The sequence below is a fragment of the Marmota flaviventris genome, chromosome 2 (genome assembly GCF_047511675.1).
Source record: "Marmota flaviventris isolate mMarFla1 chromosome 2, mMarFla1.hap1, whole genome shotgun sequence".
Taxonomy (NCBI): Eukaryota; Metazoa; Chordata; class Mammalia; order Rodentia; family Sciuridae; genus Marmota; species Marmota flaviventris.
The window spans coordinates 154,872,286-154,900,168 of record NC_092499.1 but is presented as its reverse complement, the minus strand read 5'-3'; the positions used below and the strand labels follow the sequence as shown (position 1 = coordinate 154,900,168).

At 38.4% G+C, this 27,883-nt stretch overlaps 1 protein-coding gene across 1 annotated transcript in view; it reads left to right on the top strand.

The window, feature by feature from the left end:
* The window catches only part of Syndig1 (synapse differentiation inducing 1), a 191,577-nt gene that overhangs the window by 46,423 nt on the left and 117,271 nt on the right, over window positions 1–27,883 (top strand). The window contains exon 2 of the mRNA XM_027921317.2: window positions 26,433–26,992. Within this exon, the coding sequence (XP_027777118.1) occupies window positions 26,513–26,992 (480 nt within the window). The 5' untranslated portion in view covers window positions 26,433–26,512. The remainder of the gene's footprint in view (window positions 1–26,432; window positions 26,993–27,883) is intronic.

Below are 27,883 nucleotides of genomic sequence, written 5' to 3'. Positions count from 1 at the left end.
CTCTCTGTCTTTCTCTCTTAACCAAACACAGACACGCCCCCCACCACCAAACACAGAATATAATTGCTGCAGATAAAACCCATTTAGTATCTAACGAAGGCTAAGGAATTTTCTGGATAAAAGGTCACAGTCCATGGCTCTCTTTTAGTTTATTTTCTGTTTGATATTGCATTTCTCTGATTCTAAGATGTATATTCTTTTTATGTTAAAACATTTATGAAAGTCTAAATAAGGATCCATCTCAAAAGCAATGGCTTCTGACACTTGAAGAAATATGGTAAGATTTTCCCCTGAGCATATATTTATATATGTGGGTAAATTTAAATTAATATTGATTACATAAAACAATAATAGCAAAGCATTGTAGGGTTTCAATATATGTTTAATACATATACACTTATGTTTTTATCTTATATATGATAGGTAAAATAATTTTTATATATCATGAGATCATGAATATTTATAATATTTTGTAATTTGTAGTATTTATAAGTAGTTTTTGTTTGTTTTTTCAGGGCTGGTGATGGAACATAGGGCCTTGGGAATGCTAGGCAAGCACTCTATCACTGAGTCCCTCATATATAATATAAAATAAGGACAACACAATACTAAATTTGGAGGTTGTGATCAGAATTAGTATGTTTTGCAATGCTTATGTTTTCCTGAAAGTAAAAAATTACATAAGTCCTAATAAGTTAAAAAATCTCATACTGTAGGCAACTATTCCACGCCATTACTTCTTTTTTTTTTTTTAAGACTTCATGGAAATCAAGGGACACAATTTTTTAAATTATGATAAATAAACAACATACAACTTTCCATTTTAATCATTTTTTAAGTGTGCAGTTTAGTGACATGAAGTACACATTGTGTACAACCTTCTAACTAGTTTCTGTTCTCTCTCTAGATTTTAATCTTCCCATATTAAACTATTTTTTCATCAAACTATTCCCCAGGACCCCAGCCCCTGGAACCACCATTCTACTTCCTGTCTTATGAATCTGAATACTTTAGGTACCTCATATAGGTGAGTCATACAGCATCTGTTCTTTTGTGGATTGGCTTGTTTCACTAAGCATGATGTTTCCAAAGTTTGTCCAGTTGTAGCATATGAGAACTTCCTTCATGTTTAAAAACTGAATAATATTCAGTTGCTGTCTATAGCACATTCGTTTTACCTGTTGATCTGTGTCAATGGACACTTTGGTTGTTTCCACAAAAAGAAACTTTTTTTTGGTTCTTCTTAGTTATATTTGGAGTAGAATCCATTTTGAAAAAATTATACAAACATAGAATATATCTTATTCTAATTAGGACCCCATTCTTGTGGGTGGGCATGAAGGTGGAGTTCACTGAGGTATTTTCATATGTGTACACAGGAAAATTATGTTAGATTCATTCTACTGTCTTTCCTGTTTCTATCCTCTCCCTTCCTTTGGTTCCCCTTTGTGTAATGTACTGAACTTCTTCTCCTCCCCCCTTTATTGTGGTTTAGCTTCCAAACAACCAAAGGTTGACTGTTTCCACCTTTTGACTACTGTGAATAATGCTGCTATGCAACTCTGTGTCCCCAAATACAGAGGGGCTTAACCATGAGCCATGACCCCAGCCCTTTTTGTAATATATATATTTAGAGACAGGATCTCGATGACTTGCATAGGGGCTTGCTAAATTACTGAGATTGGCTTTGAACTTGCAATCTTCCTGCCTCAACCTCCTGAGCCACTGGGATTATAGACATGCACCACTGTGCCAGGCCCTCTTTCAGTTCTTTTGGGTGTATATACCCTGCAGTGGAATTGCTGAAGCATATGTCTGTTTAATTTTTGAGAAACCTCCATACTGTTTCCACGATGGCTGCTCCCTGTCACATTCTTGCCAGCCATGCACAAGGATTCCAATTTCTTACAATGAAATTTCATTTTTTAAAATTTTTGGTACCAAGGATTGAACTCAGGGGCAGTTGACCATTATGCCACACTCCCAGCCCTATTTTATATTTTGTTTAGAGACAGGGTCTCACTGAGTTGCTTATCTCCTCACCATTTCTGAGGCTGGCTTTGAACTTGAGATCTTCCCGCCTCAGCTTCCAGAGCCATTGGGATTACAGGCTTGTGCCACCGCACCCAGCTGAAGTGATTTTTAAAATGTACTTTTTGTGTAAATTTTTTAGGGGTAGCTAGAATAATAAAGTCTTATTTTAAAAATTAAATAACACACAAAAATAGTCATGAAAATTCCAAGCCTCTCTCCTGGATTCCTACAGATCACTCCCTACCTGCATCCTGCTTCCTGGAAGCATCACCCTTTCTCTTTTGTCAAGGTGCACTGGGACTGCAGTGTTCATCCAGGTATTTTTTGATCCTTCGATTTTAGATTTGATCCAGTGGATTCCCTATTGGAAAGGACAAATCAGCTCACTTAAGGTTGGTATTGATTTTGCTTGCACGAGTACCCATTTCCTTTCTTTTCCTCTTGACTACTCACATAGTATCTTGAATTCTTTTCTCGTTTACCATCATTGACTCAAATGAACATCAGTAAACCTCCATCTCCTCCATTCCACCATGTGGGGGAGGCTGTAGTTGGCACACTTGCACTCTTTGCTTCTCTCCCCCATCTGCTGAGGTTGACTCTGTCCTTGCTTTTATGTTAGAAAGAACCCAGCTTATTGGCTAGTGTCACGCTCCCAAGTCAGACTTCCTGGGTGTAAAGCCCAGCTCTGCCGCTTACTGGTGAGAAATCTTGAGCAAATTACTTAAATTTCTAATGCCTCAGTTTCCACATCTATAAAATGTGGATAACTTAAAGGGGTTATTGTGAAAACGTACACACCATAATCTTTATAAAGACTTTAGTACAGCATTTGGTGTTTAAGAAATGCCTAATGCTTCTTGGCCAAAATGACAATGATGATCATAACTTTGTCAGGTCTGATGAGCTTTAAAATCTGAATTCTAATTATATTTGGTGTATATGTACCTTCCAATGTCAAATTCTTAAACATTTCTTATCCTGATTCTACAAGCATCATGCACCCAAGTTGCAGTAACAAAATAGTATTCCCGGTGTACAACTTTCCAGTATCAAAACCCCTGTGCCAGTAGAAGGAAAATGTTAGGTCTAGATCAAATGGACTCATCATTTCAAATTCTACAAGTACTGGAAATCACGGGAAATTTTCTTTTGCCTTATTTTTGACCTTTGGAATTCTTGTACATTTTTTTCTCCTGTGTTTTTCTGGAGTTTCTGAATGACATTTTTTTTTTTCCACATTGAGGAAAAAAACCTCTGCCTCTTCTCAGTATCAGTAATATTTTCCAGCTTTGTGAGCGCTCCATCATTCTTGTTCACAAAGACTGTCTTTGTGAAGCCCACTGATGTTTGTTATGAATGGGACAGACGGCTGCCGGCTGGCTGCCACGTGGGACTTCTCTTTATACATGGCTATTAGCTGTTTCTCTTAGCCCAGATTATTCACTTCCTTGGTTTTCATGGTCTTTTTTTTTTTTCTGGAGGGGGTTTTGTAAGTTATTTATTCAGACAGTCTGTGTGTGACACATTTTCTGATTTCTGACAATATTTATTGTTACATTGGTTTGCTTCTTTTTTCTCATTTTTGAAATAATTGATTGCTTAGTTGTAAAGCCTTTTTTATCTCAACCTCAAAGGCATTGCCCTTTTGATCCTTTCACTAACATTTTAATGCGGTCTTAGAGAAAGAAGAGAAAAATAATGTATTCTCAGTCCTCTATCTTTTTAAAATTTGTTTTTTTTTTAGAAATACATGAAAAGTAGAGTGTATTTTTATATATTATACATATGTGAGTATAGTGAGTATAACTTTTTTTGATTAGGATCCTGTACATTATGTGGACTTTCACTGTGGTGTATTCATAGAGGAATATAGGAATGTTATATCCAATTCATTCCTATTCCTAGTCCCCCTCTCTTCCCTTCATTCAGCTTTGTATAATCCAATGAATTTCTATTCTCACCATCCCCTTGTTGTGTGTTAACATCCACATATCAGAAAGAACATTTGACCTTTGTTTTTTGAGGGTGATCAGATTATTTCACCATCCTGATAGTCTCCAGATCCATCCATTTACCAACAGAAGTCATAAAGTCATACTTTTCATTGCTGAATAATATTCCTGTGTGTGTGTGCGTGTGTGTATGTGTGTGTGTGTGTGTGTGGTGTCACATTTTCTTCATCCATTCATCTGTTGAAGGGCACATGGGTTGATTGCATAGCTTATCTATTGTGAATTAAGCTGCTATAAACATTGATGTGGCCTGTGGCTGTGTGTCAGTGTAGTATGCTGATTTAAACTCCTTGTATATATACTGAGAAGTGGTATAACTGGGTCAAATTGTAAGGGGACAGGGGTCCTTCATCTTGAGCCAGAGACATGGCTCCACATTCCTTTTGCATAGGAAAAACTTTTGGCTTTGTTGATCTTCTGTGTTTGTAGCCTTGTTTTAGATTTCCCTAGTTTTTGCTTTTTTTATTATTATTACCTATTATACATTCTTAGCCCTTATTATTTGGGGCTAAATTATTAATTTGAATGTTGACTCATTACTTTTCAACTCCACCCCAGCCAAAAAAAAAATGCATTTAAGGCTGTCTAATTACCTCTAAGAATTGCTTCACCTGTACCTCTAGGTTTTGTTCTGTAGATTTTCAATTTCATTATACGTATTTTTACATTTTGTTATGATTCCTCCTTGATATGTTAGTTATTAAGAAAATATTTCTTTCTTTTTCATTTTCAAAATGAGTGTGTTTTTAAAAATTGCACTTAAAAAACCTTTTTTTGTTCAAGGAAGTGGTTTAAAGAAACTAATTGTTTAAACCTTGTTTATACTTCCTTCATGGCCTATTACTTCACAATTTTTGAAAAGGAGGAAAGGGAAAAAATCAGGTAGAAGAGAGAAAAGGGGCAGAGGAGGGATATTTAAGGAAAGAAATAAGGAGGGAGAAAGAGAAGAAACGTGTGCCAAGAAGAATCTGTAGTTTCTAATTGTTGATACCAAGATTTATTTATGCTTATTTTGATCAAAACTGTTGTTCACATATTCCAGGTCTTTCTTATTTGGGGGCAAATTTATTTCTTAATATATTTAAAAGTATTTTGAAATCTCCTGTCCTGGAGGTAAATCTGTCGCATTTTCCATTTAATTCCGTACATTTTGCTTTGGAGAATGTGAGCTGAATTGATTATATACATAGAAGTTGAGAATTGTTATTTACCTGCTGATTTGGGCCTTTTTATAAAGTAACTAACTGTTGCATTATGCAATAACACTTTCTCCTTAAATGTCTACTCTGATTTTCATTCATTAACTTGCTTAGATTTCTTATCTTAGGCTTAGGATTTTCCTTGTATATTTATTTTCAGTCTTTTTTCCATTCAGTGTTTCCAAGTCCTTTTGCTTTGGGTGGGCCTCTTCTAAATAGCATTATTTTAAATCCAGACCAACAAGTTAATTATTTTAGACCTATGTGAATACTGTGATATTTGCACTTGTTACCATTGGAATTTTTGTTACTATTTTGCCCTGTTTTGTTTGAGCTTTTGTTTCATTTATTTTCTTGCCTCTTTTCATTTGATGAAAGGTTTACTTTCCCTCCACCAGTTTTATTCATTATTTTTTCTGTTCTGATTTGGAATATAGACAGCTATTTCTATTCATTTGGTAATTATCCTCGAAATTTACTTGTGCATCTTTAACTAAGTCTAGAACCAAATGTTTTAACACACTTTTGGAACATTAAAAGGATCATACAATCACCCACCTTCTGATATACATATTTTTGTTTTTTCAGTGTTTAAATTTTAAAAAAGAAACCTCACAATTTAGACTTTTTGTCAGTGTTTGTTTAGATTGCCAGATATGTTTTGGTTTATTTGCTCAAAAGTCTTTACATCTCAGGCCATCACCCACCATTATATTCCTTTCCTTTCCATTTCCTTCCCTTCTCCTCCCTCCCCCCTCCCTCCCTTCCTCCCCCCTCCCTCCCTCCCTCTTTCATCCTCCCTCCCTTCCGCCCTTCCTTCCTTCCTCCTTTCTTTCCAGGAATTGAACTCAAGTGTGCTTAGCCACATCCCCAGCCCTTTTTATTTTTTATTTTGAGATTTGCTTCACTAAGTTGCCGAGGCTGGCTTTGAACTCACAATCTTCCTGCCTCAGCCTCTTGAGCTGCTGGGATTACAGGTGTGCACCACCACTCCCTGCCCCAGCATTATGTTTCTTCTTACCAGAGTGTGTCCTCTTTAGTTTAAGTTTCTTAATAGCTTTTAGTTTATTCATAAATAATTTAATTACATACAGTTAAAAGCTGAGCGTTAATTTCCCTTAATACATTGAGGATATCAGTACATTGTCATTTGGACTAATGACGTTATTAATACATTGTCCATTGGCTTCTATTGTTGCTTGGTATTTCTGTTGTTGTTCTAGTTTTGTTGCTGTGTAGATTGTCTACCACTGAACTACCTCTTCAGCCGTTTTTATTCTTTCTTTTGAGACAAAGTCTTATCTACTTGCCCAGACTGACCTCAAACTTGAGGTCCTGAGTAGCTGGATCACAGTTATGTACCACTGCACTCGGTTTCAGAATGTGGTCTTTTGTGCATGCTGATCTTTGATTATCAATTCATTGCTTGATTTTACTCTGTGGGTAAATTTATGGAGCTTTTTATTAGATGAATTTTGATTTTATTTCTTCTTGTAGTTCTGGGTCATTACTTAGGTGACACTAATGCTAGAATCTGTAGAAGAGTGCTTTTCCAAAAGTGGCCCTGGGGTCAGCAGCATCAGTAGTACCTGTGAGCATCCTAGAAATGAACATTTTGGGGTTCCTCTCACACCAAATGAGAAAATATGAAGCCAAGAAATAAATGTTTTAATCTAGGTTAGAATCTATATTAGAATCTGGTGATTCCAATGCAAAACATAAATTTGAGACCACTTCTGTAAGGAGTCTTATCTTAGAATAGGGTTTCAATTTCAACTTCTCTATCTGGTCCCTACCAAGGCTTTAAAACATATTATCATTGTTAATCAGTATCACTCTGTTCCTTCCATGATATAGGGGTAATCTTTAGAGATTTTCTTTCAATTGACTGTAGTCTCAAGGTATGTTCTAACCCAAGGCCTAATTCTGAGTCAAGAGAATCATTCAGAGAATCTAATCCTCTTTAATACCAGAAGCAAAAGTCTATTGAGTTTTTAATTTTCTCTAGTGCATTTCTTTATATATGAGAGTTCTAAGTCTTTCGGTTTTAAACACCTTAAGTATGGTTGGTTTACAATCTTTATCAGATGGTGCCAATGGGCAGTCATGGTGAATATGACTGTTAGTGATTTTGCTTGTCCTTGCTAATTGTGAGTTATTTTCTCACATGTTTAGTGCTCATCTTAGTCTGATATTGCTGTTATAATAAAATGCCACAAAGTGGGTAATCATAAATAGTAGAGATTTATTCCTCACAGTTCAGTAGATCCTGATCAAGGTGCCAGCAGAGTCCGTGTCTGGTGAAACTGCTCTCTGTGAAATGGTGCTTGATGCTGCATCCTCTGGAGATGGAACACTGTGTCCTTGCACAGCAAAAGGCATAGGACCAAAAGGGATTACCTCACTGATTTCTTCCAAGGGCCTCAATATCCTTTTATGTATTTATTTACATGTGGTGCTGAGGATTGAACCCAGTCGTCACATGTGTAAGGCAAGCGCTTTACCACTGAGCTATAGCCCCAGCCTGGGCGCCACCTCTTAATGCCATTATCTTGGGAGGTCAATTCCGACATAGGAATTTTGAAAGGACACATGCATTCATATCATAGCAGTATTTATTTCCCTCTCTTTAATTTCAAACTCAAGTTCCTTCTAAATTATCTATGAAGATTTTTAATTTTTAAAAAATTTCTTTTAATTAGTTATACATGATAGTAGAATACACTTTGACACATCAGATATAATGGAATATAATTTCTCATTCTTCTGGTTGTACATGATATAGAATCATACCTGTCATTTGGTTATATATGTACATAGGGTAACAATGTCTGATTCATTCTTCTATTCTTCCTTTTCTGGTTGAGTTTCTGTGTCTTCCAAATATAGAATCATGTTTTTGGCAGATAGGGGTAGTTTGAGTTCTTTTTGTATTTGTATCCCTTTAATTTCTTTCATTTTTAAAATATTTTATTTGATCTTTTTAGTTATACATGACAATAGAATGCATTTTGACATATCAAATATACATGAAATACAACTTCCCAGTATAACTTCTGTGGTTATATATGATATGGAGTTACACTGGTCATGTATTCATATATGAACATAGGAAAGCAATGCCTGATTCATTCATTCTACTGTCTTTCCTATTTTCACCCCTTCTCTTCCCTTCATTCCCTTTTGTATAATCCATTGAACTTCTATTCTTCCGTACTCCCCCCCCCCAACCCTTTTGTGAGTTAGCATTTTCATACCAGAGAGAACATAGCTTTTGGTCTTTTGGGATTGGCTTATTCTCTTAGCATGATAGTCTCCAGTTTCATCCATTTATCAGCAAATGCTATAATTTTGTTCTTCTTTATAGCAAAGAAATATTCTATTCATCTGTTGAAGGGCACCTAGATTAGTTCCATAGCTTAGCTATTATAAATTGAGCTGCTATAAACATTGATGTAGCTGTGTAACTGCAGTATGCTGATTTTAAATTCTTTGGGTACATGGCAAGGAGTGAGATAACTGGGTCAAATGGTGGTTCCATTCCAAGTTTTCTGAGGACTCTCCATACTGCTTTCCAGAGTGGTTGCACCAATTTGCAGTCCCACCAGCAATGTGTAAGTATATCTTTTCCCTCACATCTTCACCAGCATTTATTGTTACATATATTCTTGATAATTGCCATTCTGGCTGGAGTGAGAAGAAATGTCAGTATAGTTTTGATTTCTCTAATTGCTAGAGATGTTGAACATTTTTTCATATATTTGCTGACTGATCATATTCCTTTTTTTCTGTGAATTATCTGTTCATTTGCTTTGCCTGTTTATTGACTGGGTTATTATTTTTTTTTTTTTTTGATGTTAAGTTTTCTGAGTTCTTTATATATCCTGGAGATTAACACTATATCTGAGGCACAGGTATCAAATATTTTTCTCCCATACTGTAGGCTTTCTATTCACATACTTGATTGTTTCCTTTGCTGTGAATAAGCTTTTTAGTTTGATATCATCCCATTTATCAAATCTTGATTTTACTTATTGAACTTCTTGTTGAGGGATTTGATTCCTAAGCTGACGTGATGGAGATTTAGGTTTTTTCTTCTATTAGGGGCAGGGTCTCTGGTCTAATGCCTAGGTCCTTGATCCACTTTGAGTTGAGTTTTGTGCAGGATGAGATATAGGAGTCTAATTTCATTTTGCTACATATGGACTTCCAGTTTTTCCAGTACCATTTGTTGAAGAGGCTATCTTTTCTCCAATGTATGTTTATGGCACCTTTGTCTAGTATGAGATAACTGTGTTTATGAGGGTTTGTCTCTATGTCCTCTATTCTGTACCATTGGTCTATATGTCTGTTTTGGTACCAATACCATACTGTTTCTGTTACTAAAGCTCTGCAATACAATTTAAGGTCTGGTATTATGATGCCTCCTGCTTCACTTTTCTCACTGAGGATTGCTTTGCCTATTCCTGGCATCTTATTTTTCCACATGAATTTCATGACTGCTTTTTCTATTTCTTTGAAAGAATGTCAATGGAATTTTAATAGGAATTGCATTAAATCTGTATAGCATTTTTGGTAGTTTGACCATTTTGACATTTGGTAGTTCTCTATCCAAGAACATGGGCAATCTTTACATTTTCTAAGGTCATCCTCAATTTCTTCCTTTAATATTCTGTAGTTTTAATTGAAGAGCTCTTTCACCTCTTTTGTTAGATTGATTTACAAATATTTTTTTCAAGGCTATTTTGAATGGGATAGTTTTCCTAATTTCTCTTTCAGTTGATTCTTTTAATTTCTTTTGCCTAATTGCTCAACCTTTTTTTTTTAAGAGCCCAATAATTAGATATAGGCTCATGCACAAGATGGTTTCTCTCACAGCTGTTCAACTCTGTCACTGTAATGAGGAAGCACCACAGATAAATATAAATGAATTATTGTGCATATGGTTGATCAAAACTTTATTTCATGTGCCATGCAATATTCTTCTTTTCAACCATTCAAATATGTAAAAATCAATTTCAGCTTGTGGGCTATACAAACACAGGTATTGTGCACATATGGCCTGTGGGCTATAGTTTGCCAAATCCTGGTGGTAGATGTTAGTGGTGGGAATGGTGTTAATAGTGGCAGTGCCCCTTGTTGGTGGTGTTAGTGGTTGAGATGATGATCATGATAGTTATGGTGGTGGTGGCGGTGGTAGTGATGCTAGGGATGGTAGTGATTACTCTGCCTCTAGTGACAGTGATGTTAATAGAAATGATGGTGCCGCTGGTGGTGAATGAGAGTGAGGGTGAGGGTGATGCAGTTGGTGATGCTGGACATAGAGGTGCTACTGATGAAGAAGCTTTCTCCTTCTACATCTTCCTTAAAAAATGAAATGGAGATGGAAAATTAATTACCCTGATTTGATCAATACATATGATATACATGCATTGATATATCACACTGTACCCTATAAATATATATAATTTTAAAATCTTAAAAATGTTTAAGGAAATGGAAAAATGGAGACTCACAAAGCTAAAGGGAGTTGGCACAATTTTTAAAAACAGCAATGGACTGATTATGCAGGGTTTTTTTCTTAATTTCCAGAATCACATCCCATCTGCTATACTTCTCTGACCATTAATAATAAATCAGATTTAGAAATCCTGTAGACTCTGACCCAAAGGTATTATGACAAATCCTCTCTCTCTGGCAGGAGTTAGTTGGCTTTGTGAGAAGAAAGTACTAGGCCATCAAAACTGCTAGTGATACATAGGATGATGTAGTATTTTGAGATTGTAGTGGGTCATTTAAATGCTAAATAGGAACTGATCTGGTTCTAAATGCTTTATTTGTTATCTCCAGGGCCAAAATCAGAGATTTTTTTTTCTATGTATTTGTACTAAAAGCAAATTTTATTTTATTTTTGGTACTGAAGATTGAACTCAGAGATGCTTTTCCACTGAACAACACCCCAGCTCTGTCTTCAATTTTATTTTGAAACAGGTTCCCCAGATTGTCCTCAAACTTACAATCCTCCTACCTTAGCCTCCCAGGTTGCTGGAATCACAGGCATGGACCAAATCACCTGGCACAAAGGCCAATTTTAATTGTTTTAATGGGATTTGCAAACAGCTTTTTTTTCCCCAACACCTGGGCACTGGAGGAACACACATATCATTTGCTTAGCAGGAAGGAACTATTGCTATTTACACAAAAGGCTTCTGATGGTGTTGGGGCTTAGGGAAGATCAGGCACCTGGTGCCCCCTAATGCTTTACTTGATTGAACTGTATGATAAGGGATTAAAAGTGTTGGAAGCAACTCATGCCTGCCATACACCCCAAACAACCTGGCTTAACTAATCTACAATTAGTTTAATTTTCTTCAGTTTCACACATAGTTTTCTCCATCCACCTTTTGCTCGGGAGAAGCTGCTCCAGAGGATGATTTTTACAATAAACTTGAATGTTATGGACAAAATCTTTGGCAGATAAATTTTCTATCAGCAATAGAGGTATAGACATTAGATAGTACTGTGTAAAAGTCCTTTCACCTTACACCTAAAAAAATCATAAGCCCAACAGCACAGACCTTTTAGACTCTGGAAGTGAGGTATGTGTTTGGATAGGATGCTAGGGGATAGGTGGAGTGGGAGAGACAGATTTTTTTGAAACTTAGAATTATTGACAGTCTCAAAAAAGGCAAATTAAAGAAAGAAAACTAATATGAAAGTCTTTTCTGTTTGCATTTAAATCACCCACTGTCATACTCAGGACCTTGTAGAATCTGAAGGACACCAACCAGGCTGAATGTTGCAGGATGCAGGGGGCACAAAGGACATTCATTATTTGGTGAACTGTGTTTTCTCCTATGCTTTACAGTCCAGGAAACCTAATTGTTTCCCAATATGTGGTGAGAGAACCATCTTTTAAGAGACAGGCTGAAATTATCTCACCTTCTGAGATTGCCGTACGGAACCCGAATGCCAATTTATCAATTAACCATGAGGAATTACTCTCTTGGGAACTAAGGACTCAAAGACTGTGTGACTCCACACACCCTCTCCCTGTAATCAAGCAGCTTGTGAATTTGCAGAAAGAATTAATTGTCTTGCAGGCCTGCTTTTAATTTGGGGTGTTGGATGTGTTCATCCAGACAGACATGTCGCCTTTCATCTTGCAGGCTGCAAGGACTTCCATCTCTGTTAAATGGCTTCTGTTAGGATATGTGGACGTAAATACATACCTCTTTTTCCATGTCCTGACCAAAGAAACAAGTCAGTTGTTAATATCTATATATATTAATAATGCATACATATATGCATAGTATTAATATATAATATATAAAATATCTAAATTATATAATATATGCATAATCTGTAATATATGATATATAAATACAATATATACATAATATATAGAGATATATCATATGCGATATATGAGCTTATTCACATAAAGGTTGACTCTCTTGATTTTCTTGTTCATACAGAAGTTGTGATAATATCTCATAGGCTTGTAGGTCAGTAGTCTGATGGTTTAAGTTTGTTCCAACATTCAAGCCTTGTGTATTAGTCTGTTTTCTGTCCCTAATAGCACAATACTACAAACAGTTAAGTTATAATGAAAAGAGGTTAATTTGGGCTCAGAGCTCTGGTCCAAGGTCAAGGTGATAGAATTCTTTACAGAGTCCCGAGAAGGCACAGGACATCATAGGTATTGTGTGTATGTGTGTGTGTGTGTGTGTGTGCTGCATGTGTGCTTGCACACAAGTGTATATGAGGGTGCCCCCATACCAATGACCTCATGCAATTCCACTCACTTCCAAAAGGCCCAACCTCTAAACCCCATAGTGAGATTAAGTCTCTACCCTTTTACTATTACTATCTCACAATGAGGATTAAATTTCACTTGGGCTTCAGAGGGGACAAATGATATTCAAACCATAGCACCCTGAGATAAGAATTAGGGAGGAGGTCCCAGAGATTTATCAGCTGGGAGCAGTGAACTGAAAAATGAGAGAAATAGTGTATAATCAAGCAAGTTGATACTTGATCTAGGGTACAGGGCTCCTGGGGACCTATGATAGAGTGTAGGAACCCAAACTTAGTGCTCCTCCATACAGAAACAAAGGTGCTGGAGCATTTATCTATCAGCTCCTTAACTGCCATTGGTTGAAGCTGCACCTGGAACATGAGCCAAGATAGTGCTGCCAGCCCCAGAATGGAGAGCCAGGGAATGGGGTGTAATGTCCATGTGTTCAGCTCACCTGGTAGGTATGTGTGTATATCAGGGTTACACCCATAGGTTTAGCTCACCTGGTGTGTGGGAATTTATCATACGGCTCCACCTTTACCTAATCCAGGGGTTTACGCAGAGGCAGAAGTGCCTCGTCCTCACCCTCCACTCCTTCTATTCTTCATTGCACACTTAGGGGAGCACTCAGGGCTGCGGATGGTTCCTCTTGTGTGCCTTGATGGACTGCTGAGGTCGTGAGGACAGGCTCCATCTCTCCCAAGCTTCTGCTCCACCCAGCTCTACAGGCCTTTGTCCTGTCAATTCCCTGCATCAGAGATCTAAAGCACTGGGCATGCTGTCCTCAACCCAGATCAGTTTCCCTTGTTCTTGACCCAGCTAAGTCCACACCACCTTCAGGGCTTTCCTGAAATGATCTCCATCAGAGGTCCATCCTCAATCCCCAACTAGGTTATTTGTACCTTGTCTTTGTACACTCAAGGCAAGTTTTTCCTTGTCCACCAGCCCTTTTTGCACACTTTAGTGCCTGCTCAAACACTATCTTTTTCTTGTGTTGTGGACAGCATCCTGGGCAGTGGATGTCTGGATCCCCCCTAGCTCAGCACATAGCCTGTTCACAGTTGGTGCCCACTATGTGCTTATCAGGTGGATGCACAGAAGTGAGGGCTACATCATCACCACATGCTAGGTGCTTAATACCTGCCAGTTTCTTTCCTTCACCTGGGTTTGAGGGAGGGAGTTCAGATTTCTTATTTTAAAACTTTACAGGTGACATTGCGTGGGAATTAAAGTCACTTCTGCTCCAAAGAGCTGGCTTTTGTCCACCTGAAGACTTATCTCAAAACCACAGGATGGTTTTCACTGTAATGAGTGATGACTGTCACTTGAGTATGAGGAGGTGTTAGTTTAGATTTAGAAAGATCTTCATATACAGATTCTAATCTGTGCAATCTGTGCAGTTATTATCTTTAGATAATATTATCTTTAATAAAATAGGTATAAGATGTTGCCATGGTTTTAATATGGTTAATTACCCAAAAGTTTATGTTCTGGAAGCTTGGTTCCCAGTCTGTCATGTTGAAGTGGTAAAACTTTTAAGAAATCAGGCCCTATAGAAGGTAATTAAGTCCAGGGGCTCACCCTCATGAATGGATTAATGCTGTTTCTTGGGAATAGATCAGGTCTCAGTGGGCTGAGTTCATTCTCTCAAGAGCAGATTGTTATAAATCAAAGCCACCACATTTACTTGGCCCCTTTACACATGGCCAACTTCCTTTCCACTTTTTTTACTATATTAATACACAGCCATGGGGACCCTTAGCAGAAGGCTGGTGTCATGTTATTTGGATTTTCCAAAACCAAGAATCATGAGCCACATAAACCTCTTTACTTTATAAGTTGTTGATCCTCAGGCATTTTGTTATAGCGAAACAAAGCAGACTAAGACAGGTGGGAATTATTACCAGTTTCTAAACAGGTTCATAATTGTTTTCTGATGTTCTCTGCTGCCATATGTTCTGACACCTCCTAAATGAGAACAGAATGATAGCTCTAGGTGCCAGAGGGAAATTCTGAGAGATTGATTGCTTGATGTTCATCTAGCTTTCATCACTAAAGTATAGTGGTGTGCTTTTCCATGAATAATTTAGAATTCCTGGATAAAATAGCTTCTTCCTAACTGAAACTTTTATTTATAAATCAAGAAAAGCTACTAGCATTTAATAACTCAGTCTGAGATAGGTGAGCTTTTTATTACACAGCTCTCTAAGTTACTGAATAAACAGGTCATTTTTTTTTTCATTGATGGAAAATTATCTTCTGTTTTCATGAGTGACGTTCTTGGCACACTATTTTGGGAGCCAGTGGAACCTCGATTGGCAAAACATCACTTAGTTTTTCATCAGGTGCTTGTGAACAGATGAATGATATAGGGCTTGTCATCAGAACTTCCAAGATAGTTGCAAGGGTGTCTGTACCTGGGAGCTTGCTTTCCACCAGAGGAAGGCCATGTCCATGGATGAGCCAGGAGGTGGTGACACTCATGTTATGAAGGCCTGATCTGGACACTGGGGGTCCCCAGTGATCAGCCGTGCTCCAAGGGAAGGTGAGACCTGAGTATGGCCACATGTGAAATTACAGGGAAGCAAAGGGGGAGAGGACAGAGGAAAGACACTGTGACTGATCCCCTTGGGCATCAGTGTGCTTAAAACCCAGTTCAAAGTGGACACTAATCTCCAGGAAAAGTGAGAAATTGGGCATCCTGAGTTTCAGTGCTTATGAAGTCAAGTTTCCAGAGAAACACACACAGAAGTTCATATGCAATGTGGAGCCTCATGACCACAACCTTTGGGAAGGATTTAATGGACCTGAGTGCTCACGGCCCCAAATAGCACATTTTAATAATGAACTGTTTTAGTTAGCTTTTTTCATTTCTGTGACCAGAAGCCTTACAAGAAAAATATAGAGAAGGAAAAGTTTGTTTTGGCTCACGATTTCAGAGATTCAGTTTTTGTTCAGCCAACTCCACAACTCAGGGCCCAAAGCAGAACATCATGGTGGAAGGGCGTGGTGGAGGAAAGCAGCTCAGGACATGTCCAGCAGAAAGAGCTTTGCTTACCAGAGACAAAATACAAACACCGAAGACACACCCTCAGTGACATGGCATCTCCAGCCATCACACCCTACTTGCCTACAGGTACCATCCAGTTAATCTACCAGTGGATTAATCCACTGATTATCTTACAACTCATAACTTAATCATCTCACCTGCATATTCTTGCATTGTCTCACACATGAGCTTTTGGGGGACACCTTATATCTAAACAATAATAACACAAGTCAACATGAATATATTTGGGAAATATTTCATAAACATCTCTACTTTTATATTACAGTCTCTTTTTTTCCAGTGCTGGGGATTGTACACAGGACCTCATACTCTGCAAGTGAGCTAAATCCAACACCTTTACTTTTAGTGTCTTTTGAAAATCTAGAAGTACCAGCGTGGACCAACATTTCTGCAGTATGTGCACTACAGGAGCCAGTGCCCTGAGTGACCCTGGAGACTTTTTGTGACCAGCTGAGCAGGACTGGCTGAGTCTGTGAGGCATCTGAGGACAATCAGCATGCTGTGGGGACTACATGGTTCCCAGGGGGAAGGAGAAAGTGCACAAAGGGTCATTTTGAACATGAAAGATTGAAGGGATAAGCAGTGTGGAAAGTGATTCTGAGTCCAGGTTTAAAAACAGAAGCACCGAGAATCAAATGCCAAATAAACAACAACAAAAAAAAAAAAAAAAAAAAAGAAAGAAAGAAAGAAAAAAGGAAAAAGAAAAAAACAACAAGAGAATAGATGGAGGAGAGAATGGGAACCATGAACTCTATCCCTTGGCCCTGCTTCCAACTTTTCTATTGTTCTCCCTTGATAGATATTAATTTTGGTGGTTTTTCTCATGAGATTTGGTTCCTAACTATTTTTCAATGAATTCTTCAGTAATAGTTTCAAGTGAATTCTTGACTCATTGACCTGAGTAGTAACCAGGGACCAACTAGCCTTCAGCTCCCAACTGATCTGCCTCTGGACCAGTGTACTAGTTAGTGCTCAGCGCAGTGGTTAGCACTCAGCTGTGTTCCTCCAGGGCTCCCCAAGCAAGAAAGCCCCCAGCTGAACATGGCAGTGCCACTTCACTCTCAGAGGACCTGGGTCTCTGTGCCAAGCTCTGAAGTACATTTTTGCATTTAGCCAGGAGCTCTCCCTGGACATTCTGGAGTTAGCTTCAGGCCCCACAGCCACTGTGTATTAGGAACCTGGTCGCTCCTTTATATATTTCTAAAGGCAAAACTAACTCATGCAAGTGAGCCATGCTGTATACAGAGTTTGGGAAAACCACACGCAGCTGGAGGCATGATCGTCCTTAAGACAGTGGATGAGGGGATCACCTCCTGGTCAGTGATACTGAAGGACTGGGACTGATAAGCAGGGCTTGCCAGCAAGACCCTGTATCCTTCAGCAAAGACCTGGGTGGCTGCTGTGACGGCAGCCCAGGAGCTTCTGATAGGGGGTACTCCATCCACTGGGTGAGTCTGCATGACTTGCCCCTCGATGATTCCTTTGAAAATGGATGAAATGTATTATGCATAGGAGCCATTACTGGGGCTGTCTTGGGTTGCGTTACCCCAAAGGGTCCTACAGGCATCAGGTCCTTCTCACTGCCCTAAAGCCAGTCAACAATAGAGGATGCCACTGTTGCCACCTGCCAGATCTCCAGTGTCCATGTGCTTTCCTTTATATCCATTCCCCACAGCTACAGAGCTATCTGCCTAAAGTGCCTCCAGCATGATCACATCTCACTCAAAATCCTTTCTGCAACATGTGCATTGCTTGTCTCTTTACATTGGGTTTCAAAATCCTGAAAATAGGGCTGGGGAAATACTTCAGTGGAAGAGTGCTGGTCTGGCATGTGTGAAGCCCTGGGTTCCAACCCCAGCACCACCTGTAGGGTCCCACCTGCTCTTCCACTGCATCTCCACTCCCCTCTTCCAGTAGCTGCACACCACTTACTCCTGGCCTTTTCCTGGTGTGTCTGTCTCTCTTATACTTCTTTACCTATTCATTAAAAAAAAGTCTCCAAAATTCTAAACATACGTGCAACTAGAGAGAATTGTATAATGAACCACAGGTACCCATCGACCAATTTCCTGATTTCTCTCTAGGCTACCTGCTTCTCTTTCCTATCCAGATGATTTTTAAACAAGTCCCAGTGTTATCTTATTTATTTCATCTGTAAATACTTCAACATGAATTTCTAATTTTTGAAAATATTTTATTTTAGCTTAGTTTGGGAATTTTTAAATATTGTTAAAATGCACATAGCATAAAATTTGCCTTCTTAACCATTTTAAGTGTATACTTTGATGGTATTAAGTGTATTCATAATGTTGTGTGACCATCACCACTATCAATTGCTGTAACTCTGCACCTTATAATACTGAGAATCCATATCATTAAGTAATAATTGCCCATTTTCTTCTCTCTTCAGCCCAGTCTTGGCAGCCACTATTCTACTCTCTCTATTATTTGTACTACTCTAAGGAGTTTATATAAGTGGAATAAGATAATATTTGTCTTTTGTGACTGGTTTAATTCATTTAGTGCATCCTCAAGGTTCTTCCATGTTGTAGCAATTGTCAGAATTTCCTCCCTTTCTATGGCTGAATAATATTTCATTATGTATCTATATCACATTTTGTGTATCCATTCACCTGCAGATGGATACATTATGCCCTTCTGTATTTACTTATTGTGTGGACAATGCTGGTATGAATGTGGTTGTAAAAATATTTCTTCAAGATCCTTTGTTCAATGTCTTTGGTTATATCTAGGAGTGAAATTGTTGGATCATATGGTAATTCTATTTTTAAAAAGTAGAATGTTGAGGAACCTTTATACATTTTCCACAGCGTCTATACTATACTGTGCATTCCCACTAATAGTACATAAGGTTTTTAAATTTTCTACACTCTCATCAATGCTTCTACTTTTCTGACAATAGCCATCTTAATGTGTTTGTGTTAGTATCTCATTGCAGTTTGATGTGCCTTTTCCCAAAGGCCAGTGATGTTGATTAACTTTTCATCTGCTCTGTCATTTCTATATCTTCTTCAGAGAAGCATCTATTCAACATTTTTTAATTGAATTGTTTTATGTGGTTGAGTTTTAGGAGTTCTCCATACATCCTGGATGTTAATCTTTCATTAGAAAATGATTTTCAGCTGGGTGAAGTGTTGCATGCTTATAATCCCAGCATCTCAGGAGGCTGAGGCAGGAAGATTGCAAGTTCCAGGCTAACCTCAGCAATTTAGCAAAGCCCTATCTCAAAATAAAAAATAAAAGGGGTTGAAGATATAGCCCAATGATAAAGTGTTCCTCAGTTCAATCTCCAGTGTGTGTATATATATGATTTGCAAATACTTTTAGGGGTTGCCTTTTTGCTCTGTTGATGTTTATTCTGTTTACTCTCTTTAATTGTTTTTAATGCATACAATTTAAATAATTTCCATGAAGTCCACGTGTGGCAGAACATCATGACAGCAAAGTGTGGTGGAGGAAAGTGGCTCAGGATATGGCCATCAAGAAACAGAGAAAGACTGCTCCACTTGGCAGAAACAAGTTACACACCTCAAAGACACACCCCAGTGATCCACCTCCTCCATTCATACCCTCCCTGCCTACAGTTACTACCCAGGTAATCTCTTAAAGTGGATTAAGGCAGTGATTATGTTAAGATTCTCATAACCCAATCAATTCACCTCCAAAATTTCTTGCATTGTCTCACATGTGAACTTTTGGGGACACCTCATATTCAAACCATAACATACAGTGTCCCCCAAAAGCCCCTGTCCTAATGAAAGAATGTTCAAAAGTAAAGTGATTGGATTGTGAGAGCTGCCTACAGTTACCACCCAGTTACTCCATTCAAAGTAGGGTGGACTGATTAGGACTGATTAGGTCCACCCTACTTTGAATGGAGTAACTGGGTGGTAACTGTAGGCAGTTACTGCCTCCTCCATGGCTAGAGGAGATGAGTCACTGAGGTGTGCCGATGGTTAGGGTACCTCTTCCCTGTGGTCCTTCCCCCCTCCCGCCCCCTCTTTCTCTCTCTTTTTCTCCTTACTGACCCCACTATGAGCTAAGCCACTTTCCTCCACAGAGGAAAGCGGAGTCCTTTCCCCATGATGTTCTGCCCTACCTTAGGCACAAAGCAATGGAGTCTGCTATCCCCTGAAACTAAAGCCCCAAGTAAACTTTCCATCCTTTAATTTGTTCTTGTCAGGTATTTTGGTTACATGGTGAAAAAGCTAACCAAAACATACAATTGATCTATTTTTTTTCTTTTATTGCTATGCCTGTGGTGTTACATCCAAGAAATCACAGACAAATCTGAAGTCATAAAGCTTTTGCTTTATGTTTCCTTCTAAGAGTTTTAGGGGGTGTAGGCCTTCTAGTTAGATGTTTGATCCCCCTTATTTTGTATATGGCACTAGTAAGGGTTCAACTTCATTCTCTTACATGTAGATACTCAATTTTCCCAGCACTAGTTGTTGAAAAGTCTGCCCTTTGCCCATGGAATGGTCTTGGCACCCTTGTCAAAAATTATTTGACCACATTATACAAGTTTGTATTTCTTGGGTCTCTATTCCATTGGTCTGTATATCTTGCATTATGCCACTACCACACCATTTTGATGACTGTAACTTTGTAATAACTTTTGAAATAAAGAAGCATGAGTCTTTTAGCTTTATTGTTCTTTTTCAAGATCATTTTAGCTATTCATGGTTTCTTAAGATTCTGTATGAATGTTATGACTTTCTTTTTGTATTTCTAAAAATAATCATTGGGATTTTGAAAGAGATTGCATTGAATGTGTAGGTTACTTTGGGCAGTCTTGATATCTTAACAATATCAGTTTCTGTCATGGTTTGGATGTGAGGTGTTCCCCAAAAGCGCACATGTGAGACAATACAAGCAGGTTCAGAGGAGAAATGATTGGTTTGTGAGAGTCTTAACCCAATCAGCAATTTAATCCCCTGATAACAATTAACTGAGTAGTAACTGAAGTGATAGGGTGTGGCTGGAGGAGGTGGGAATTAGGATGTGGTTTGGGGGTATATATTTTGTATCTGACAAGTAGAGATATCTCTCTCCCTCTGCTTCCTGATTACTGTGATATGAGCTGCTTCCTTCAATCTTATTCTCCCACTGTGGTGTTCAACCTCAACTCGAGCCGCAAGAAATGGAGCTGGCCTTCTATGGACTAAAACTTCTCAAATAAACTCGTCTTCCTTTAAAACTGTTTTGATCAGATCTTTTAGTCAACAGCAGTGAAAAAAATGACTAAAATCATTTCCCAATCCATGAACATGGAATGTCTTTCCATTTATTTATATCTTCTTTAATTTCTTTCAGCAACGTCTTGTAGTTTTTATTATACAAGTCTTTCACCTCCTTCCTTGGTTAAATTAATTTCTATGTGCTGATGGTATTGTGAATGAAATTGTTTTGTAAATTCATTTAAAAATTGCTTATTGTTCTTGTATAGAAATGCAACTGATTTTTGCATATTGACTTTGTATCCTGCTACTTTGCTAAATTTACTTATTAATTATAACAGGTTTTTGTGGAATCTTGTTTTCAACATATGAGATCATATAATCTGTGAACAGAAATATTTTTACTTTTTCCAACTGGAGTGTCTTTTATTTTCTTTGCTTGATTTCTCTGGCTATAACTCCCAGGATAATGTTGAACAGAAGTAGCAAAAGTAGGCATTTTTGTCTTGTTGCCTTGTTCCCAATCTTAGAGGACAATGTTTCAGCTTATCACCATTGTTAAGTAGGATGTTCAGTATGGGATTTTTTTTTGTATGCGATTTTTATTATATTAAAATAGTTTTCTTTTTTAAAAAATATTTATTTTTTAGATGTAGTTGGACACAATACCTTTATTTTATTTATTTATTTTTATGTGATGCTGAGGATCGAACCCAGGACCTCGCTTGTGTGAGGCCAGCACTCTACCGCTGAGCCTCAACCCCAGCCCCTTAAAATAGTTTTCTTCAATTAATAGTTCTTGAGGATTATTATCATGAAAAGATGTCAAATTTTGTCAGTTTTTTTTCTGAACCAACTGAGATGATCACATGTATTTTGTCCTTCATTCTACTAGTGTGGTATATTACACTGATTGGTTTTTATATATTGATGTTGAACCATTCTTATATTCCAGAAATAAATTCCCATTGGATCATGGTATTTTTTATATGTTTCTTTATTCTATTTGCAAGAATTTTGTTAAGAACTTTTGTATCAATACTCATATGGAATATAGATCTGTAGTTTTCTTTCCATGTTGCATTCTTGTCTGGTTTTAGTATAAGGGTAATTGTAGTTTCTCAGTGAGTTAGGAAGTATTCCTTCCTCTTCATTTTTTTTTTTTTTTTTTTTTGAGAGTGGGAATTGGTTCTAGTTCTTAACTGCTTGTTATAATTCACTACTGATACAATTTTGTGGAAAAGCTATAGCTAATTCCATATACCCAGGACTCTGGATCCAAGATGTATAAATCATGGAGCTGAAAGGAACCTTAAAACATTTTTGTTCAATTGCTCCATCAATAATCCCACCTTCATAAGCATCTTGCCTATGACCACACAAACATTTAGTAGCAAAACTGTGGTTAAATCCTCAAATTCCTGACTCTCTTTAAATCATGCCAGTTTCCAGGAGAAGAAAAATATGTTTTATAGAATAAGTAATTGGTACAGAAGATGTTGCATCCCCTCTTTCTGTCTTTCTGTTTTTTTTTTTCACCATCCCTATCAATTTTTTTAATCCACTTATCTTCATCTAAATTCATGAACAGATATATATGTTGTTAACTCACCAGGAGATTCTTAGGGTTCAGAGAGAGTCCAGGAACTAGGGAAGGAGGAACAGAGCAGTGGGGACTCAAATGCAGGACCACAGAAGCCCCTCTTCACCTTGTCTTCTCCTCCTGCTGCTATCATCAATAAAGAAGCAGATGTAGCACAATTGGCTGGTGATGCACTTCAGTGAGCTGCCTCTGACTCAAAACACAGTCTCTAAGATCTCACCAAGAGGTTGACATTAGGAGTCCAATCAAGTTGTCAAGACAAGGCAGTATCCTAGACACAGCAGAGAATATTTATGCAGAAAGAAAGTGTTAGCAAGGAGTTTTAAACTTTGTAGCCACTGCTCTTGAATACTGTAGACTGAGAAAAACACAAAGGTAACAGAAGTGTCTGCCAGAACAGACATTGGGAGGATAATAGACTGTTCTGGGACACGACTCCCGTGTGCATTTCTGCAGAGCCACAAGAATTATCTTAGATGGCAGCGTTATTGGACCATTGTGTTTTATCTCCAAATTGATGAACTTGGGTTCAGGGAAATACTGTCAACAGGTAGGCGTGGGTAGAAGTAAACATGGATATAAATGAGCTCATTGGAATTATAAAGTTAAAGGCAATCCAGACATCAAGGCTGTCTTGAAAGAGATATTGAAGGATGCTGTCACAATGAAAATAAAACTCCATTAACTTCAACCCTTTTCTTTCATGCTTAAGCATCATTTGTGCTGCTCAAAGCTACAAAATTCAATTCAATAAGAAAAAAGTTGTTATTTAAGAATGTATGTGATATACAGATTGAGTATCCCTGATCCAAAATGCTTAGGTCCAGAAAAAAAATGTTTCAAATTTCAGATAGTTGGGTTTTTTTTTTTTTTTAGATTTTGAAATGTTTTCATATATATAATGAGATATCTTGAGGATGAGATCCAAGTCTAAACACAAAGTTCACTTATGCTGCATATACACCTAGCCTGAAGGAAATTTTATACGATATCTTTAGTGTACTTGTGTTTCAACTTCAGTCCATGATGTGAGGTCAGGTGTGGAATTTTCCACTTGCAGTGTCAGGTCAGTGATGAAAATGTTTGATTTTTGCAGCATTTTGTATTTTGAATTTTCATATAAGGGATGCTCATCCTGTATTCATCAGAATACTTTTTAAAAGAAAGTAAATAATCAGCTGTAAAAATCAAGTAACTTATTCAATAGACCAACTATACACCATGTAACAGTGCCCTTTAAGCTTTAAGTATACTTAAAGTGAATAATCCACAGGTGCCATGTTAAAATGAAGCTCTAATTCAAGAGATATGAGTCCTACTCAAGGTTCTGTTTTTGTTGTTGTTGTTGCTGTTATTTTTGTGATGCTAGAGATTGAACACAGGGCTTTGTCCATGCTAATCAGGTGTTATCCCACTGAGATACATACACCTCCTACCATTTTGTATTTCTAACAAGTTCCCAGGTGGTGCTGAGTTTGCTGGGTCTCAGCAGTACTTTGAGTGGTAAACTGTAGAGAGCATGGAAGAGATTAAGCTGTGCCTATCTCAAAATGCCTTAATACTGGATCCAACTTTGAGACTTAACACAGCTCAGGGAGATTGTCACTGAGTAGGGATCATTCTCATCATATAACACTAGAGACTGTTTATTTCACTGCATGTTTCTTGACTACCAGGTGCAAGAAAAGGGAGAAGTGTTGATATTGATTTTTTGGTCTTAAGGACTTTTCAGAACTGGAGGAGCAGTGTCCCATTGGGAGAGAAGAATGCAATAGGCATTGTAAGAAGAAAGCAAGAAGAGACAAGAGACCACAATAGCAAATGAAAAGGTTACTTCTGGTTGGACAAGAGCATACAACTTCATGAAGGAAATGGAATCTGAACAAACACAATCACATATGTTCTGCAAGATATTTACAGCTGATCTGGGTAAAGGGTGCTCAGTCAGAGAAATTAAGCTGAGCTTAAACGTTATTCTAGACTTACTGGCTGGCACATCCAGTAGATCACAAAGAATAGGAGGAACCCATTTTGGATAGCAAACCAGTGGCTTCTTTGTGGAAGGAGGAATACTGGAGAAGTTGAGTAATTGAACTAGAAATATTCCATCAAGCACATTGTGATGGCTTGAAAGATTATTTAGCACAGAGGTGATCCCCAAATGTGTGCTGTTTGGCATGTTACAGGCATTGGAAGGTCTCTATTCAAATAGTTTAATTAATGATTCTAGTTCTCAGACTGTGAATGTGCCTCAGAGAGAGATACTTCAAAACATATAAACAGAGGTGATAGTCTGTTTTTGACCTTTCTTAAATTGTACACAGTGTCGTATTAATAATACTCATTGTCTCTTAGTGCATGTACTAAAGTTTGAACTAGTCATTTGAAAATGTTCTTTCAGATTTTTCAATTAGTCCCAAAGGTGTCACCTGTACATCTTTTCATTTGGTCAGTCTTCAATTTTAGATTACTGTGTGTGCCACCAAATAAAGCAGTTAGAATTAAGAAAAGTCTTAAATCTTGTAGGAAGTCAGAACACCAGAAGTTCCCTAGATGAAATGCTTTCATGCATAACAGTTATTAACTTGCAAACAGAGAAAGCCTGGGGAAATTCATTTTTTATCTTTCCGAAAATTTTAAGCTCTAGTTTTTTTCCTCTTCGTCCTCCCTCTCTCTTTTTCCTTCTTCTTGCCTTTCTCCCTGCCCCGCTCCCACCCTCTTCTCTTGTTCTTTTTTTCAGATTTGCATGCCTAGAAAAATAGGAACACAATCTAGGGAGAAAACAGTTTGGAGTACTTCTTAATGGTATTGCAAATGTGTCGGTGTCTTACAAAATCAAGTAAATCAAAGCAGGGGAGTTTTTAGCGAGATCCCAGAGGCCATGCTGGGAACCCAGGAAGCATGTGTAAGTGTTGAGCTCATTTTAATATGCACACTAGAATGTACCAGTACACACATGCAAATGTGTCTCGTTGGGGGAATTTTGTACAGGTACAGTACTCATGGTATAGGTCTTCCTATCACTAATCTTCTAAATCCGCGTGGAACATTATTTTAAGCCCTTTCTTCCTTGGGTGAGTGATTTTCTGCTTGAATGAATAGCACTGTACCTGGGAATAGTCAATCCACATCACAGATTTGCAGTCTTATTTCCCTGTGGACAAGGGATATGCTAATGTGATTGAGTTTACCTGTGGGTTTCAGGATGTCTGTTAGCAATCGGAGGTTCTGTAGGGCTGCAGTGGATCCAGTTCTTGCAGTTTCCTTCATTTGGAAGCAGAGACTTTAGCGATGCAAGTAATCAATTTCAGGCTTACTCTGGCTGCCTGCCCTGAGAGAACCTTTTTAAAATTCACAGGAACAGGTAGGACTGCATATTTATCTCATTTTCACAGCCACTATGCTTACTGGTTGACTGGTACAATCTGAAACAATATGGGTCTGGATGATGAACTTTATGTTTGTTTCAAGTGAAATTTTTAGCTCATCTCTGTTTTCTCCTCTTCCAGGAGAAATGGGTCCCAAGAAGCAAGTGTGACCTGTGAGTCCAGCTCACCAGCCTGACGCATAGCTGGGAAGGAAGAGGACCATGGATGGCATCATCGAGCAGAAGAGTGTGCTGGTGCACAGTAAGATCAGTGATGCTGGTAAGAGGAATGGATTGATTAACACCAGAAACTTCATGGCTGAGAGTAGAGATGGCCTGGTGTCTGTTTACCCAGCGCCCCAGTACCAGAGCCGCAGGGTGGTGGCCAGCACAGCACCAGCCAGCCTGGACAGCAGCAGAAATGAGCCTGTGCAGCAGCTGCTGGATCCCAACACCCTGCAGCAGTCGGTGGAGTCCCATTACCGTCCCAATATCATCCTCTACTCCGAAGGAGTGCTGCGCTCCTGGGGGGATGGCGTGGCTGCCGACTGCTGTGAGACTACCTTCATTGAGGACCGGTCACCCACCAAAGACAGCCTGGAGTACCCAGATGGGAAGTTCATTGACCTCTCAGCTGATGACATCAAAATCCACACCTTGTCCTACGATGTGGAGGAGGAAGAAGAATTACAGGAGCTGGAGGTCAGAGGATGTGCTTATGGGGGAACCTTCTGGAATGGAGCAGTGGGGTTTGGGGGGTACTAGTGAGTGTCCAGCAGAAGTTAAGGAATGAAACTCGCATACAGAAATGCAGGGAAATTGAAAGCATTCTTGGTGCTCTTTAACTCCTGAGTAATTATGAAGGATGGAAGGAATGGAGAAAGATGAGCTGGATAAAGAATCAAGGGGTCATCAGCAGTCAATCTGGTCAGAGATGACCCAAAGTAAGCCACAGGGATGGGCAATAGACACCAGCACTAGTGGGTCGGCCGGGGATCCTGCTGTTGAATGACTCATGAAGGATTAGGGAGAGAAGCCAGTGGCAAAAATGAGCAAGATGGTCCTAGAAACATACAAGGCTGGAGATGCATGTGTGGTGACAACTGGGGAAGTGCTTTTGCTGACACATGTGGTTCCCTTAACTTGGAATTTCAAAGTTTCTATTAAGGGATTATCAGGATTACTAAAATCTGCTGGAAGAAACAGAAATTGAAAAGGGAAGATGAATTGGATTATTAGACAAATCTTTTTTTTTTTTTAATGCTGGAGTTTGAACTGAGGACTTTGCATATGTTAAGCAAGCACCCTACCACTGAGCTACATCCCCAACCCAAGGCAGATTATTTATTTAGTAGAGTAGGGAAGAATGAGAGCCTTTGAATCGCATGTGCTGAAGTGCACATATTAGACATGATGTGATAGGGCACAGTGGTTGAAGGTTGCAGGACATCTGTTCTTGCAAAGATGTGCTAGGTGGGAGGGTGAGAGCAGATATGCAAGGTTGTCAGCTAGAAGGCTATTGTCCAAGCTTGAGAAGTTACTCCACTGCAAGTAGGGTAATTTCCTAGGACATGAGTGGCAGGAAGGGATGGG